General features: G+C 37.3%; 1 protein-coding gene across 5 annotated transcripts in view; it reads right to left on the reverse strand.

Annotated features, from left to right (window-relative positions):
* ARHGAP21 (Rho GTPase activating protein 21) overlaps positions 1-18,410 on the reverse strand; it is a 112,664-nt gene that overhangs the window by 6,789 nt on the left and 87,465 nt on the right. For 4 of the 5 annotated variants that reach the window (XM_068171611.1, XM_068171628.1, XM_068171620.1 and 1 more), the window contains 12 exons: positions 8,051-8,209; positions 7,794-7,896; positions 7,669-7,705; positions 7,047-7,172; positions 6,017-6,301; positions 4,852-4,916; positions 4,622-4,770; positions 3,001-3,131; positions 2,764-2,919; positions 2,578-2,656; positions 2,042-2,115; positions 1,867-1,956 (listed from right to left, as the gene is read on the reverse strand). In XM_068171611.1, the coding sequence (XP_068027712.1) occupies positions 1,867-1,956; positions 2,042-2,115; positions 2,578-2,656; positions 2,764-2,919; positions 3,001-3,131; positions 4,622-4,770; positions 4,852-4,916; positions 6,017-6,301; positions 7,047-7,172; positions 7,669-7,705; positions 7,794-7,896; positions 8,051-8,209 (1,454 nt within the window). The remainder of the gene's footprint in view (positions 1-1,866; positions 1,957-2,041; positions 2,116-2,577; positions 2,657-2,763; positions 2,920-3,000; positions 3,132-4,621; positions 4,771-4,851; positions 4,917-6,016; positions 6,302-7,046; positions 7,173-7,668; positions 7,706-7,793; positions 7,897-8,050; positions 8,210-18,410) is intronic. The other variant, XM_068171629.1, reaches the window with a different exon arrangement.

An 18,410-nucleotide genomic window follows, 5' to 3' on the forward strand; every position in this document is an offset into this window, starting at 1 on the left:
GACATGAAAGAGTTTTTTAAAAATACATTACTCTCCTATATTCAGCTGCAATAAATATACCCAACGTTTTTACAATTCGGAATTCCAGCCTTCCTTAACCTACTGCAAGCAAATGGCTCCACAAGCACAAAAAACTCAAGAACCCAGACATACTTTTTACACTTTCAGGGGGATCTTTTCTTCTTTCCTTAAAGAAACACTGATGCTTGGAAACATTGATGTTTTCAGAATTTTTTGCTTTGTAAAAAAGGCATTGATAGCTCCCAGTTTTTTTTTTTCCTGAAAACACTTACATGACATACACAAAAAATTAAGCTGGTAATGAAATACTGTATTATATCTACCGACAAAGACCTCATTCAATTTGCACCAGCTTCAGAGGAGGTGGCAAAACAAACATCATGGACCCAAGACATCTATTTGTGAGACAGGCTTGGCGTTGTGTGATCAGGTCACTACTTTAGAAGTGAATTAAGTATATGACTAATGTTACATCTGTGACAAATAATTTCAAGAAGCAACAGAACTTACCTTCTAGTTTTGCTTCTTTAACTTAAGAGTTTACTGTTCTGGTATAGAACAGACCAGTAATACACAGGAAGCAAAGACTTTGTGCTTATCAGAAGAAAGTTGCAAACATGACACAAGCCCTTAATGCTCTCTTGAACTCTGTCTTTTGACAAGTCACACAATTGTAACACCACCTCATTGATCTAGCCTTACACATTCAACAATATTAACAGTATTTAGCAACATTTATACAGCCCATCAAAACCATAAAATTATGGAAAAGCTTCCTTTAAGCACTGCACTCAAAAATTATATTTACTACAATTTCCTTGTAATATCATCTGTAATTTTGCTAAAGTTTATAATTTGTTGGTTTTTTTTAATGAATACACAAATACTTTTCTTTCATATTTATCTGGAAGGTATTATTTGCATAACCTATCATATTCACCCCAACTGATTTTTAAATTATTTAAGAGGATTTAAATTATTTGGCCACAGGCTCTTCTATATACCATCAATTATACCAAATTTTTCCCTGTTCCCTGCACATTGGTAGCCAAGCCACCACGTTACCTGCCCTGATGTAAGCATCCATAAGCACATCCATATTATGGACAGCTTTGCACTCAGCTACCCCTCCCTGAGAGCTGAAAAATGGGACACAATTATTAGCATTTACTGAAGGACTATAGCATGCACAGGAGCACGTAACACAAACCACCTCTTTCCTACCATATGGAAATTACAAGAAGTTATACTTAGTGGTGGAAAAAGATCCAGTAGTGATGAACTACCACCATTTATATTATGATCTTTCCTTCTTAAAACCAGCCAAACAGCATCTTTAGGGTAATCACTCAATTAACTACAGCAAATCCTAGTCTTAAAAATCTCTCAAGCATCCAGAAGCCAGGCTTCAAAGAAAGCTGATGTGACAACCTCTGTCAGCAGGTTTATTCACCTGTGCCCTGCCCAGGCACAGTCTTACTGGTATCTAGATTAGATCACAGGAAATTTACAGACGTGAGATAAAGCTAGGATGCAAAGAGTCATTCCCAAAAGACTGACTACCAGTCTGAATAAACTTAATTCACACTAAACATGTGCATATTTTCCAGGAGTACTTAGTCTATTACAAAAATTTTCTCCACATAGCAACACTCCCTAATTTCATCTACAAGAATAAATTATCACCTTAATTAAAAATGATCCTGCACAAAAAAACCGAAACAAAACAAACAAACAAAAAAAAAAACCCAAAAAGAACCAAAAAAAAAAAAAAAAGACCAAAAAAAAACCAAAAAAACACTTAATGATACAAACCAGAATGCATTATATATTTCTTTCTAATACCTTGTTCTTTTCTGAGTTTTCTGCTACTGTCTTCAGGTGTGCAGAAAGAAACTTGAGGGTCTCATAATGATGTTCAGGTAAATCATGAATCTGAAAGAAACAATCACTATTCAGAACACCAAACATTTAATGCTAATTTTGTAGTGCACCTACAACACAACTGATTTTAGTTTACCAGTCTCTTCAGTGTTTTCAGACGCTCAACAGGATCTTCTTTTCTATTGGCATCTATAAAATCTGCATATTTGTCTGTTAAAAAAGTACAAATTATATATGAGTTTTTAGATCTATAGATGTATGCATATAAATCCCCATTTGCCAGTCCCACTCCCCCTTGAACACTAGTAACATACGTAAAAGAATGACTTCTGGAAGTCATAAATTAGCCCATTATATTGTAAGTGTATGTTTTGTATGACAGTATGGGAAAAAAAAACCAAAACAGCTTTCACTGAATATTGCAACAGTGGAATTGAAAGTTTTTCTCTTTTGGTTGCATAGTCATAATCCCTTCACATCACAGAAATTATATTTACACCTCTCATTCCTAAGATGATCACCATGACTCCCTACTCTTTAGGAAAGACAACATTTAATGCAGAGTGGGGATGATTTCCCTGAATTTTCTCTCAAATCATCTGAATGTTGTAAGACTGCAATTCCTGTTCAACTGCAATTCCTTATGACAAAACTGTAATGAAAACAACCTACCATTGGTGAAGAGGGGTTCTGGGAGCTTTCGGAAGAAGGATTTCAGCAGACTGCTGATCACGTTCAGGTCACGCCATTTCTACGTGTTTAAAAGAAAAGGTCAGACATGCTTTATATTTCTATGATCATAACACAACCAAAAGTTTTGGAGATTTTAACACGAAAATAGTGTGATTAAAGACTTACATCATCATGAACATCAATGTCAGTCATTCCTTTGTTGAGCTCTTCTTGCATACTTGAGATGGCAGCATTATTTCCAGGCACTCTGTAAATACCTGTGTACTCAAGACCTCTTTCTTCAACCAGTTTGCAGCATATATCAACAATCAGTGGAATATACTGAAAAAGAGAGTTGTATAGATAAGTAATTGATTAAAAAAGTATTTTAAATCCACAATGAAAGAAAAACCACTTCCATACTTTGTTGGTATGAGCTGGAGGGCAGTCATCTAGTCTAACACCAAATGTTCCAACAGCAGAGGGCTTCTTTTCAAATGTCTTCCTCATAATGCTTCTCCATGTCCCTTTGTCTTTTGGGGGGCTTGTCTCATCTTTTTGTTGTTAGGACAGTGGAAAAAAAAGAAAATAAAGAAGAAAAATAAGAACATTTATGCTACAAAACTGACTGTAAATACAGGTAACAGATTTGCAAAGAGCAAGTAACACCTGCTGTGTTTTTAGCTTTTACCAGCCTTTATGCAACAAGCCTTTACATGTCTTTATGCAACAAATTCTGTTATTCTTCTGTGGCTCAAAAGATAAATCTGAACATACTCACACCCCGGACTTAGAAAAGCAAGAAGCTGGATGCTACTATGGCATTTTGTCATTCTATGACTAAAAGTAGATAAACTACTAATTTAAACTTGAAATTTATATAAACTACTAAAATTTTAAAAAATTAAATCTACATTTAGTAGCACAACACTAAGTCTCCATGGAATCACAATGCTGCATGAAATACCCATCAGACTCTAGAGCCACGCTCACATTTGCGCAGACACTCACTCTTTCAGAAATTATCAGATTTTAGTCACTCCTAAGTAATTCCAAACATTACTCACTTAAAATATTCCCTATCCAAAAACAGATTAAAAGTTCAGTTTCTCTGTTTACCTCTCCTATAGAATTCTTGTAACAAATTGCAATTCATATTTATCTTGCACCACAAGTCATCTAACACATTAAGTACTACTTTTCTTATTTCTGGAGATATTCTTTCAGTAGTTTTGAGATTTACCCAACATGTGCAATTTAGTTACATGGATAGCACTGCAGAAGCAAAGGGACATTTTTTGGAAACAAAAACCAGAATTCACTGATAGCTTAAATTCAAGACTGAATCACTCCTAAATGGTTGATCAAAAGTGGTTGCTTATCCAGTTGCCTGAATTTCTACACAATCATTTTTAAACAGTCTGATGTGAAGTACTATATATTTACACACAATGTGAAAAAAAAGTAAAGAAAAGAAAAAGAGAATAAAAAGGAGTAGATTGTGACATTATTTGATGGAGCTCAGATGCTGATTCAAGTTTGCACTGCCAGCTCATCAGACTTTTTTAGAACTCAGGAAGCATTAATTTTGTTTTGGAAAAAATAATACAAGTTAATTCTTGTGTTTTAAAAATTAAAACAAAACAAAAAAAAAATCTGTTCTACACTTTGAAAGCGCTTTATTGGAAAAATTTACCTTATCAGTTCCAAGTCAGCTGGAGACAGAAGTAGGAATTAAGCACAAAATTATTTCCAAAGCTTGGTAAAATTTTGTTCTCAAGAAGCTTAGCACCTGTGTTTACTGCTGTTAGCCCTACATAGAGCTGAAGGGGAAAAAAATCACAAAAACCTCTTGAGAGGGGCCTAAAATGAAAGTTTCGGGATCTGAGATTAAGTAGTTCCTAAAAATAAGTGACTAAAGCTGCAGCTTAAAACCCCTGGGCTAATACTTGGTTTGCATCTATATATTCATGAATTTAAAAATACCTGAGAAGGGCACCTGGATAGCCGAAGGGAACTAAAGAATTACACAAAACATACAGACCTTTAGTGAGAATCTTCCTTTCTGTCTCATCCTTAGGAGAATGTGGAGTCTGAGTCCTCTGCTCTGCTTTAGTTCCAAGTAGAGTCTGTCTGATACTCAGACTCTGGCGAGGTGTTTTGGGAGATGGTTCTGTTTTGCTGCTTGAAGAACTGAGCAAGAGAAACTACTTCAGTTGAAAGAAGCTAAATAAGAACTCTACAAAAACCACTGGCAACATGTAATTCACCCACCTCATCATTGTACTGTACTCTTTAATCCTTCGACTAATTAGATCTCTACTAGTAACACCAGTATCCTATAAAATAAATTGAGAAATACTTTATAATCTTATAAAATAGAAAATAGAATCCTTTCAGAATATGATTAAACTCTTTTGGCAAGCAAATAAGTATAGAATTCAACAATTCAGTCCACTTTAAAAAACCCAAACCCTCAACCAAACCAAACATCCTAAGAGGCAGTTCCTGAGAACAGTGAAGACAAAACACTGAAAAACCACAAGGGAAAATAAAAGTAATTACAAATCAAGTACTGCAATTTACAGGTGTTTTTTTTTTCCAAAGCATAATTAATACCTCTTAAACTGAAAGTAAGTTTAAACACAAAAAATGCAAGTAAACACATATTACTACTCAAAGAAATCCAATCCTCTGTGCACATAGTAGCTAGAAAACTAATTGCTATTACAAATACAGCTGAAAAGACATTAATTCAAATCTAATTTTTTATCTATCTGTGTAATACTTTGGATAATTATTTTGAATCTGAGTAGATGTACATGACCACAGACATAAAAATATTTTTCTGTTGCTCATCACTGCAATGAAAACACAATGGACAATATTGGGACAGATATTGATACCTTACGTACAATAGCAGATGTCTGCCTTTGGCAATGAGCATTGACTTAATTCATAGAAACATCAGCTTTTAATCAGAGAAACAGATATCTTCAAAGTTTCATTTTTTAACTACTGAGAAACTCTTCACACTGTGCTACTGCACAAACTCTGCAATGCAGACTCTGCAATGCAATTCTGAAGAGAGACCACACTGGTCCTGAACCTGCTAGAATTATCTTTTTAAAAACAGTTAGGTATTTTTGGCAGACCAGTTTACTATAAAGTGTATCTTTAGTCAAATCAGCAACAGCATGAACTAATTTATTTCAAACATCTGTTTTCTGATAATGATTACACTGACTTTTTAAAACTCTATTAATTTACTGTTACCCTTCCTTTCAACTCATTTTCTTTTTTGTTCCTGTACACATTTTGGTCAACTGGTTTATTTAAAATTAATTCTTCTGTTCAAGTATTAATTACAAGAAATCAGAATACATTTTTAATTAAAATGCAAAAACTACAACTTCTGCTTTAAATATTATACAATCACCTCGTCATTTAAGTTGCTGTTGTCTTGTATTGCTTTAATCCATGCTAGCATATTATCTCTGTCCTCAGCTTGAAACAGATACTCGCGGTCTGAAGTGGTGAGTCTAAATACATTTTTCCTCTTGGTTTCACAGTACGAGATGTCTATCAAGCAAGCATTGATGCTTATAGGTTGTTCTTCCTCAGAGAGGGTCACTTGTTCCTTTTTATCCTTGTACAAATAAAGTGAATGACCTCGAAGAACAACATACAGTTGCTTCCATGGCCGAATGCTCCCACCAACTCGCTGAAAAACAGCAACCAAGGTGTCAGATTGCTTACTTGTTACAGTGCCCCTTTCTGGATTGCAAAACTACCTCCAGAAGCTTTACACAGAAAAGCTATCCACCTGGCTGGCAGAAAGACTACACAAAGTGGGATTCACCAATTGCTCTCCATTAGAGGAGTGAATTGCTCCATAACCTGCCTCCCTGACCAATCACTGAGCGTGAGCTCACATGTGACAGCAGGTAAGAAACAGAATCAGAATTTCTGGTCTGGTATTTAGGGAACTCTTGCCCATGCCTTTTAAACTGCCTCCAAGTCAGAATGGCATTTTCATACCACAGCACATCCAGACACCTGATTTTCCTTAAGCTTTAAACTATATTTGTGCAGAAGGTTAATTTGAACTCAACTCTGCAACATTCATAAAAATCACAACTTTTTTCATTATTAGGAAAGAGGAAAAAATGCAACTATACCAACAAAGGGACTGTTTCTTATTATTTAATTAGTAATTGGAAATTTGTTTATTTCAACTGATGCTTTGAAATGTAAAATTAAAAGAGTCTGGAAAACAGTCTGCAGACAAAGCTGAGGAATTGACTGAAGTCAATTTCTAACAGATCTAAAATTTTTACATTCTTATTGATGATATTATCACCCCCCAAAAATTAAAAAACCTAAACAGGAAGGCTTGAAGTTTCTTATCTTAGTTTGTCACCAGCTTAGCATTTGTCCTAGGTTAAAAAACCAAAAATGACAGGTACCTTTCCTTTGTCTGTAAAAAGCTGTCGAAAATGGAGCCATCCTTCCTTGGAGGCATCACCAAACACCTCTGAAGAAGAATCTTTTCGGGAACCAGAGTCTTCTGAAGATTTCTGACTGTCTGGGACCTAGAGCAAACATCACAGAAAGAACCCTGCAGTGTAACTCTACAGACACAGACATTTGCCTACCGTTCCTATGTTCAAGACGTTTCTCACTTTAAAAATGTCCCCGGGAATATGGTCCCGGGAAAACATAATTTCTAAAGTTTACACACAATAGTGTGCAAACTTGCACGTACCTTACACATGCCAAGAATACTTTGAGAAACTTCCCGATTCTTAGACTCTCATTAGTGAGTTTTCACAAAAGGCCACCATATTTAATACGCTCTGTTTACAGAGACTGAGGAAAATGAAAATCAAGGACCATGTGATGGGTCCAGGAAAGAAAAGACCATGTTTAGTTATATGATGCATACATCAGCAATTTGATCAGTAGCAATTCCAATAAACTTCCTGTCTGTTTAGCACATCACTTCATAAAACAGACCTGTATAATTAAAACCATTTGTCATAGCACTATGGGTAATGTTTAGGAGTTGCTATATATATATTTACTTACCTTAATCCCCTTTAAACTAGATACATGTTTAATGGATCTGTTGGAAGAAAAACAAATGTTAAAATGAGATTTTAGATGCTTAAAAAACCAGATGTCCAAATTAACTAATTTTTCCATGAACTCACGATTTTCCCTCTTCTCTGTAGTCGTCCAGTCCTTCATCATATGACTTTGATCTCTCAGTTTTTGCGGCAGGCTGGCTATCCAGGACACTAGGTCGGATGGATTCTACAAAGAAACAGAAATTTTTGAGTATGCAGGAACTTGCATTACATTTTTGTGATTTATTTCAAGCAATAAAGAGTTTACAATTTTCACTCCTGATCTCCAGAGTGTGAAAGGAAAAAAGTTGCAAGAGAAAAAGAATTAAATCAACGCTCACCATGATCATGTGAAAGTTGTCGCCGAATTAAAGGGATTGGAGATGTAGGACTGGGAGGAACAGCTGTTATAGCTGGTGCTTGAGAAGCAGATGCAGAAATAACAGCAGAAGCAGGAATGTGTGCAATATCATGGTCAATACTAGGACTAGTCGGTTCATCTACAAAGGTAATATGCCATACATTAACATATTACATGCATTAATCAAATGCTCAAATCAATAGTTGTCTGAACTTCTCATTACTGGCATATCAGATATCTTAAACACGAAGTCATTCTAACAAACAAAAGGGTACAATTAATTCACACTGTCAAATGTACTTTTTTTCATTAAGAGAAGCTTGTTACATATTTCATAAGGATGATAATTGCACATTAGAGATAAAGGCAAAAAATCATCAATTTTGCTGTGTGCAAAAGAAACAGAAATTATTTGCTAGTCTCTCAATATTATTTGCAAATAGAGAATTTTTGTTTATATGCAGAAGCAAAACCCACACTTATTGTATCAGTAAGTTTGAACTTGAGACAGATATCTACAATAAACAGGGGCAGACTACCAAAAGCCATTTGGTTTAAAGAGTGTTCGAGTAAAACAGCCAAGTTACAAGCAAACAAAAAAAGCATTTTAAACAGCTATCAAGCATTCAAAGAACCAATCCCCCCATCCTCCATACAGTCAAATAAAGAAGCAAGTATTCAGACCTTTAAAAGATGGGACTACTACATACCAATCAGTTCTTCCACTAATTGTTCATAGAAACGACTGCATGCCATACATGCCCAGCATCTCTCAGTCTCAATAGCCACAAGGGTCATCATGAAAGATTCCAAAAAGCTTTAAATATTCTAGTATTTAATATGTTTCTTACAAGATGGAAGAAGCCAAAAGATGCATTTTCCATCATTCTGAGAAAAGAGCCGTAACATCTTCTAGAGCACATTACTAGCACTAAAAAAATCATTTTACTTTACACTCTGGTAGAGGAGGGGATGGAAAAGAAAAAAAATCAAGTCACGAGCAGGGGCTGAACTGTACTGCCGTAATGAATATGAATGTACTCTAGGTGCTAAGAATTGTAATATGCAGAGCTACTGAAAAGCCCATTGAAACCAATGAACACTCACAGACAGAGGTTTATTCTTTGCTTTGTGCGAACACAACTGCGTGTGCTGCATTGTGCTGTTCCGACAGTCACTAACAGTTCTGTAAGGCAGCACTTGTACCATCAAAATTTGGCAATGTACATTGAGAGCAAGGCAATAAACAAAGTACAGGACAGTTTAGCAGTAACATGCCTCTAAATTGTCTGGGGTGAAAAATATAGTAACTTTTGAAATTAAAAAGCATATCCGAAAAAACCCAGCTGCAAATTAGAAACATTAATAAAAAGGAAAAGCAACAGAATTCACACCAAATCCTGACACTACGATTTAAAATGTTTCCTGTTTCACTTGCTTCCAAAGTGATAAATTAGAAGCATTTACAGATTACTTCACGACAGCAACTAGGACACAGGAAAAAGCTCAGTTATACTTCAATTTCAAACCTACAACAGCTCATTTTCATTTTTTTTAAATCTACTGAGTTTCCCTGAAACTAATGTTGACTAAGGAATATAATCACTCACTGTGCAACTGATTGAGTTATACTACGCAGACTGAACGTGCTCAGGTTAAAGTTATTTATGTTAACAGACATATCTCAAATGTCGTAGTCTCTACTCCCAAAAGTTATAAAAACACTAGCACTTGAAATAGATCTGTGTGAGCTGTGAACACAAACATGTCTGGCAACACTACAGCATTTCCCACCACACTTAAATCCAAGAATTCAGACGAGGAAGAACAGTTTGTAAGTCCCTGAAAGCAACAATAATTATTCAAATTGTTATTACTTCACAGTGGATCTAATTCCCAGATGAATCAAAATTAAAGTTGTTTTAGAAATATGCAAATTTTAGAGGAACTGCAAATGACATTGGTATAGGAGAGGCATAACTATTCAGTCCCTGAAAAGGCTGGAGGTCAGCTAATAGCAAGCTTTTTTGTAATATAAAGTGATGATGGAGTAAATCGTGACATACCCCATAGGAGATTCTGCCTATTAATTTAATGTACTAGCAAGTGCCACTGCTGCTGTCCAGTAAGAAACAAAACCCAAACAACTACATATATTCCTTGTATTTTGATCCTTCTCTTAAGTGCTTGCAGTATTTGTTAACTTTTTCAGTTTCCTTGACAGACATATTCGCACCCCAAAACTCCTCACAAAGCATGTGAATGGATGTTTCCACTGACCTAGGAAAGCCAGCAGATGTAAGCATTTTGGACTTCAGCAAAGCTTTTGACACTGTCTCTCGCAGTTTCCTTCTGGACAAAGCACCCACCTCACAGCTGGACCCTCCTCTTACACAATGGGTGACCAACTGGATCATGGGCTGGACACAAAGGGTTACAGTGAATGGGGTGACCTCAGACTGGTGACCTGCCACTACTGGGGCTCCATAGGACTCCATCCTCAGCCCAGTCCTCATCCACATCTTCATTTTAATCACACGGTCACAGGACTCAAAGTAATACCAAGTAGGTTTGCTAACAATATTAAAATGGGAGTAGCTGTCAACTCCTTCAAGAGCAGAGAGGCCCTTGACAAGTTAGAAAGCTGAGCAACCATATAAAGTTCAACAAGGGCAAGTGCCAGATTCTGCACCTGGGTTGGGACAACCCTGGTTGAGTGTAAAGACTGGGCAATGAGAGGCTGGAGAGCCAGCCCTGTGGAAAGGGACCTGGGGATCCTGGTCAATGACAAGCTGAACATGAGCCAGCAGTGCCCTGGCAGCCAGGAGGGCCAACCCTGTCCTGGGGGGCATCAGGCACAGCATGGCCAGCAGGGCAAGGGAGGGGATTGTCCTGCTCTGCTCTGCACTGGGGCAGCCTCACCTCAAGTGCTGGGGGCAGTTCTAGGTCCCACAATACAAGAAAGAGAATAAACTGTTAGAGAGCATCCACGGGAGGGCCACAAGGATGGTAAAGGGTCTGGAGGGGAGCTCTCTGAGGTCCCTTGGTCTGTTGAGGATGGAGAAGGGGAGACCTCATTGTGACCTTCAACATCTTCACAAGGAGAACAAGAGGGGCAGACAATGATCTCTTCTTCGCTCTTCTGACCAGCACAGGACTCAAGGAAACAGCACAAAGCTGAGTCAGGAGAGGTTTAGGTGGGATATCTGGAAAAGGTTCTTCACCCAGAGGGCTGGTGGGCACTGGAACAGCTCCCCGGGGAAGTGGTCACAGCACCAAGCCTGACTGAGTTCAGGAAGGGTTTGGACAATGCTCCTGGGCTCATGGTGTGATTCTTGGGGTGTCTTGCACAAGGCCAGGAGTTAGACTCAATTATCCTGATGGGTCCATATGATTCTGTTATTCCAGGACTACTTTATGTATGACAACTTTTCAGCCACAATCTGTTCTGCATTATTATCTATGAAGTGATGCAGGACACTGGCCATCAGAACCAAGCCAGCACAGTGACAGAGCATCTCTGGCCAAGGGGGGATGCCACTGGTCACTTCTGTTTGCATGAGAGTGCAACGGGTCAACAGTTGCAACTAATAGTTTTCAGGAAGAGCCCTTCAATGCAAAAACATTTATGGGTAAGACACTGAAAACTTGTAATACAACACAGCTTCAGCCACAACTAACTGATCCTCTAGCCAAGGCACAGAGAAATCTGTGCATCAAAGTAGGCAAGTATCACCATGCAGCTGGAGAATGGGGACCTACAAAGATAGAGAGCATCTGCACACAATGTAGGTGAGGCGAAAAAAGCCTGATACAGAGAGAGATTTATACAGAATGGGCTCAGAGGCCCAGAGGCCCCAGAGAACAAGAGATTTCAAAACCGAGAATTTCATGGGCAAGAAAGCATGACAAACAGGACATGCTATCCCCACTATGTGAATAAGTAAGTAAGGAACAAGTATTAACCAATTTATCAGATATTCAAAGACACAAAATCAATAAAAAAAAAAAAAAACACAAATCCATAGTACAACCTATTAAGCTGCTACAGTACAATTTTATCATGATTAATATAGCATTTCATTCGTTTGTTTATCCCATCTCCTGAACAGTCTTATAAACTTTAAGGTTTGAAAGTAACAACCTGAACACAAAAGGGGGCACATTTTGAGAACCTCAAATGTAATTTAAATGAATCACAGAATTATTCAGGTGGAAGCAAACCTCAGAAGGTCTCTTAGGTTCACATTCTCCACAAGGCAGGGTGAATGCTGAATTCAGACCATGCTGGTGAGGGCTCTTACCCAACAAGTGCCAAATAAAGGAGAAGATCTCCCTCAATATCCTGGCTGTGTTCTTTCTTATTGATACAGACCAGGAGAGTGTAAGTCTAGTGTTGTCAAACTTAATGAGCACATCCTATCTCCTCTCAAGGTCATTAACATTAAACAAGATGGCTCTGAAGAACACCACTTGTAACCAGCCTTCAGGCAGAATATGAACACTTAAGCACTACCTTTTAGACCTGATAATCCAGTTTTTCTATGCCTCCAACAGTACACCCATCTAGTCTATGGCACAAGGATGGTGTCACTGAAGAGCTCAAAACCCTTGCTGAAGTCAAGGCTGGTGACCCCCTGCATCTTCCTCTCATTCATACACCTACTCATCTCATTACAAAAAGCAATGCCATTAGCCAAACACTTGGCAAATCCACGCTATTCCAAATCTCCTTCTCCTTCCTTTGTCCAGAAACTAGCTCCAAGAGGACCAACTCCAGGATTTTCCTGAGGACGCAGATAAGGTCAATTGACTGCCTTCCCTGAACTGTCCTTCTCATAATTTTCCAAGATGGGTGTACCATTTGCTTTTTTCCATTTAATAGGAATCTTTTCCAGTCGTCACAATCCTTCAAAGACATATCTGCAATGACACCAGTCAACTCTGTCAGCATCTTCATCTTCAGATGCATTTCATTGGGTTGCATGGACAGGTATGGGTTGAGCTGCACTGGAGCTGTCTTAAGAATATCTTCTTTATCCAAATTGGTAATGATTGTGGGGTTTGTTTGTGTTTGTTGTTGAGCTTGGCTGGTTTGTGGGGTATTTTTTGTTTTTGGTTTTTGTTTTTTTTTTGGGTGTTTTTTTTTTTGTGGTGGTGGGGAAGCAAGGGAGAGAGGTACTTAAGGAAGTTGTTTAGTTAATTGAATCATACACACATGGGAAACCAATTCACAGAGAGACTTTAGTACAGCCACCATCAAGGATGCTTTAATAGGGATTATTAACCGAGAAAGGTGATTCCTCCTCCAATCCACAAAGAATCAGTTTGCCAAAGCTTTTCTTCACTAGTAATAAAAAAATACTGGAAAAAAAAGGCTTCCCAAGGCTAAAGTCATCCTTCACATTTATTCCCCTTCAGACATGGCAGTCTTGCAAGCAATATTTCAACACCTCAAAAGACCTTAAGAAGAACCTGTGTTATTTACTAAATGTTCTGCAAACCACATTACCATTTAAAACACTAATTTGGCATCTCAATTTAGACAAACAATGTAATACGTGGCCACAAAGCTTAATTCAACAAGTATGTATTTTATCAAAGACTATTTACCTGATTTAAAGATTCAGATCATAAAAATGTAACAGCTGTGTAGTAATACACACTTAAAAACAGCTTTACATTTCCCATGAAGAATGTTGAGACAGCATGCACCCACAGAAACAAAAAAATTGTCCAATATACAATTTCCCAAAATGCATGCACTGAAGGAGACAACTGTATTTTAATATTACTGGCTTTCTGACAACTATACCAAATATTTGGATTAGGTATTTGTTTATAGATGCTCCTGTAGTATTTAATGCAATTTTGGTTACTCAAATCTTGTGCGAATGTAACAATGATGGATTGTAAAAAGCCCAGCCTTCTGAAGAAAGCTGGAGGTAGCTCATGCGGCTGTCTGCAAGCAAAGGACTAAAAGAGTCATTAAAAACATTATTCTCATTCAACTGAGCCACAGATGTCAAGGTTCCTTATAGAGTCAGATGGCATCTACCTCACAGCCATTACAGTGAGTATTTCAATAATTGCCTCTCTATTTCTTCAACAGTTCACTCAAACAACAGGGTATGGCTTTGGGATACAATTTAAGAATGAATCTTACATGTCAAATTAATTTGCTTATGTAACAAAAGAAGGAACAAACTATCAAGTACTCATTAGTAGAATTAAAAAAAAACCCTAATCTTCTCTTTATGGAAGGACTGACAGGATGTGCCAGCAACCCTGCAGCAGGACTGGTTCAAGAGGCACTGTCTTACTGAATTTCAGTCCTTTGTCAACAACCATTTTGCACTCCATATCCTTGGTCTGTCCAAGTACTCCACAGTACATGATACCACAACAGGCTCTGCATTTTCACAATGCCCCAGCAATACCTTACTCTGACATAATCTTCCTAAATACAGTAGATAAAAGCTTTAAAATCTTGCCCTATGTCTAATATGCCTTCTGTGCCTCTCAGGTTAGATTTGCTCCAGCTTGCTACAGGCAGCACTTCTTTAAAGTACAGCCATGTGCTCCCATGTCCCTTCCTTAAACTCAGCAGCAGGCAGGACAAAAAGGGCTAGAGAAAAGGCTGCTGAGGCACAAGTGGAGCAAGGGACAGCACAGCAGTGGGACAGAGACTGCAGGGAAGTGGCACCAGTGAGAAGAAAAAGTCTGTCTCCAAGAAGCCCCAGAAAAAGCTGCCAGTAAGGTAAACACAGACACACTAATATAGGCTGTTTTTCTTACAAGCCTGTCAGGAAGACAATCAAATAAAAATATCGCATAAACAATTTCACCAGTAGTGAGAAGGCCGTAAACCACCAACAAACAAAAATGAATCGTTGAATCAAAAGAAAACTATATGGAATTAACCCTGCTATCATATAAGATAGCACAAAGGACTAATAAACGCCCCAAAGCAGTGATGTCTTGTTTTAAATCCTGCATACAAACTGCTGCATCTTATAATTCAGCCTGGAAGGGTAAAAGCTCCCTTATGTACTGACTTCAAAGGCTTAAACACCTGATTTTGGAAAAAAGATAACTCTATTGCATGGATTCCTCATTACCTGTTACCTCATTTTTTTCAAAAAAGAACCTTTAGAAATCCTTTTTTTTTTTTGGCTAGTTTTTAAGTACTTCCAGCACTAATTGTCTTTACAAAGAACTTCTTCATATATCTACTTGATGTAATTATCCTCATGTTGCCAAAAGAATAGAATGGAAACATGTCTGCATGCTGAGCACATTCATGGCTCTAAGCCCCAGAAACACACAACTGCAACAAGCTTCCTGAATCATCCAATCCAGTTCTCTGCTAATGCACTCATGTAAATAATATGTTTGTTATACTGACTACGTTTCACACAAACAGAAAAGGCTTCCCAAGGTTATTCTTCATGTCAGACTATTGTGAAAACTGTATCTATGGAGGTCTATTGTTTATTTCAGTGTCAAACAAAAAAAGTTTAACTATCTTTCTATACAAAGCAATTCTAAAGGTTCCTGCTTGCCATATTACCCCATCACAAAAAAAAGTACAATTCTCAGTATATTTTTTGTTGCCAACAACCTCAACAGCATTCCCTTACTACCTGCAATTATTTGAAGTTATAATGATACACTTAGGATGATTTATGCTTTGAAAGTATTACTCACTATCAAACAAATCTGATGCTTCTACTCAATTAAAACTCTTCAAGATGTTATGAATTATTGTTCCAAATTTCAAGTTTTAATTAAAAAAATATTTTTGAGTTACAGAAGCATTTAAATGGTGTTTAAAAAACTAATTTGTAATTTTGCGTTTTGACCAATATAGTTCAGAATACCATGATGATTTTAAAAATGTTCTTTGGATAAGAAACACTGAAATGTTCAGCCTGGAGCAACAGTGATTTGGCAGGTCACATTGTAAAACCCTGGAAAAAAAATACAAGACTGATGCTTATCTTAGAAACACTGATGACATGTTAAAAGCTGTTCCAACACTATCACAATAATAATGGAAGAAACAGCCCTCAAAAATGAACATTTGTCAGCCCTAATCTCTACTGCAATTGCATTTGTATTTTCATAGTTTAGAATAGCGAGGCAATAACTTGTAGAAAAGAAAATTATCACAATAGCTGAAGATTTTCATTTTCATCTTGACTGCTAGCAGTTTTGCCTTAAAACACACCATATCAGCCATCAGTATTCAGCCACCATTTGCCCTGAAGAAATCCACACACTTTCAGTTAATGAACCACAATCTCTGCCAGAGAAGTCTGAGGTTTGGAGTTTCTCCCTCATAAGGGGAACACCAAATGAGTACATTCTTTCAAATGCTTCCTTTCTGCTTATGAGAATGTTTCTGCTTGTTTCCCCTAACTTTGTCTATTCCTACCATCATAACCTTTTTTCATAGCTTGTTGTGCAAGCATATACATTTATTTTCTTGTTTCAATTGCATTCAATGTATTCACATTGTCATCTTCCAAGCCTCAGCAGCCTGCAGAGAGAGGCATTAAGATGTAGAGGGAAGATAGGGAAAGTATGGCACATAATCCACTAAGACAAGACAGTAAAGTCCTTACACTCCCATAAAATTACTTGGAGTTACGTACATTACCTAGGACTTGAAGGTAAGTATTGATAAGGTAAAGCTATATACACCTACTTCCAGCACTAAAGAAGATAAATGCAATCACATGTATAATAAAGTTGCCTGAAAAGCTTAACTAAAAAGTGGTTTAGAATGTTTCAACTCCTAATTCCTTAGTTAATACACTTTAAAAAATACATATGGTAACAACAAGAAGAAGAACATAAAAAAGAAAAATAACAACAGGGTTGAGCAGAACTTACTGGAAGCCGGGTACATTTACCCTATCTGCTAATTAGCAAGTACCCAAGTGCTTTTATTTACGACATGTTTGTAAAAAAACAGGTCATGAAATAATAAAAAAAAAAAAAACTCAGACAAAAAACCCCAAAAAACAACAAAACAAAACCACCAGCAAACCCCACAAAAATATAACAACCCCCCCCAAAAAAAACACAACCAAAAATCCAAACCCCCCCAGAAACCCCCAACTTTTTGCTTTTTGATTTTAAAAATTAGCATGAAGATCAGCTTTTAAAGTGTGGTGAACAGCAGAGTGTGCCTGATTACTGGCACAGAAATCGCTGTGGTGGTTTGCCTGCACTAACTAAGGGTAGAAGCAGTAGAGAGATTTATTGTAAGGGTGGTATTGCACTGCAACAGGTTCCCCAGAGAAGCTCTGGATGCCCCATCCCTGGAGGTGTTCAAGGCCAGTTTGAATGAGGCTCTGAGCAACCCACTGGAAGGTGTTTCCACTGATGGCAGGGGCTTGGAACTGGATGGTCTTTAGGGACCCTTTCAACCCACACTGTGAATTTAGTCAACAGGAGACAGGGTTTAGAAAAACACAGACACACACTAAGGGAATAAATACCATGTAGTTTCAACTGTGAAATCCCTGGAAAATCTTTATTTAAATCACTACAGGGTATCGGATAACAAAATTTTACTGTAATACAGAAAAGAATAGAGGAATTTATGGTACACTTAAAATCACATTTGGCTCAGAGATATTTTGAAGTGCAAATAGTGGGAGAATAGCAAGTATCACATACCCTTGTCCTGCTCTTACACCTTTCCTAATGTATGAGTTTCAGTCAGGCAGAGAACACTCATCTATAATTTTTACAGTATTTTGGTGTTATCAAAGTCTGGTCAGGTATTTTTATCTGGGTAATTTTCCCTCAGTTATTTACAAATTAATAGTGGAATGAAGTCACCTAAACTTTTTCCAGGGTAAGGATGTGCTAAATATTTTCAAAATAGGATCATGCCTTTGAGGAAAAATCTTTGTATTTACATGATGCTACAGTATGCCTAAGGAAAAACTCTCTAATAGAATGGCTATGAACTTGATTTTATTTTAAAATAATTTTGAACTTTGAGATGATATTTAGGCTAAGGTTTTTAAAACATATCTGTTTAAAACTAATTTTCATGTGACAGGCCTCTGTGAAGCTGGAAACAACATCCAGCCAGTAGTAATGGCCAAAGCACTAAGCTGGCCTGACAGCTACACATGCTGCAATCAGGTCAAGTATTGAAGTAGTGCCCCCATTTCACTCCTGTAGGTAGTTCATTCAACTCAATATAGGGATTGGATTAATCTCTTTTACATTTCTTCCTACTCTACAGTAAGTATTGTAAGAAGCAAAAAATATTTTCAACCTTGCTGCAAATCTCAGACATGAATACCAGACAT

Source organism: Anomalospiza imberbis, chromosome 1 (genome assembly GCF_031753505.1).
Source record: "Anomalospiza imberbis isolate Cuckoo-Finch-1a 21T00152 chromosome 1, ASM3175350v1, whole genome shotgun sequence".
Taxonomy (NCBI): domain Eukaryota; kingdom Metazoa; phylum Chordata; class Aves; order Passeriformes; family Viduidae; genus Anomalospiza; species Anomalospiza imberbis.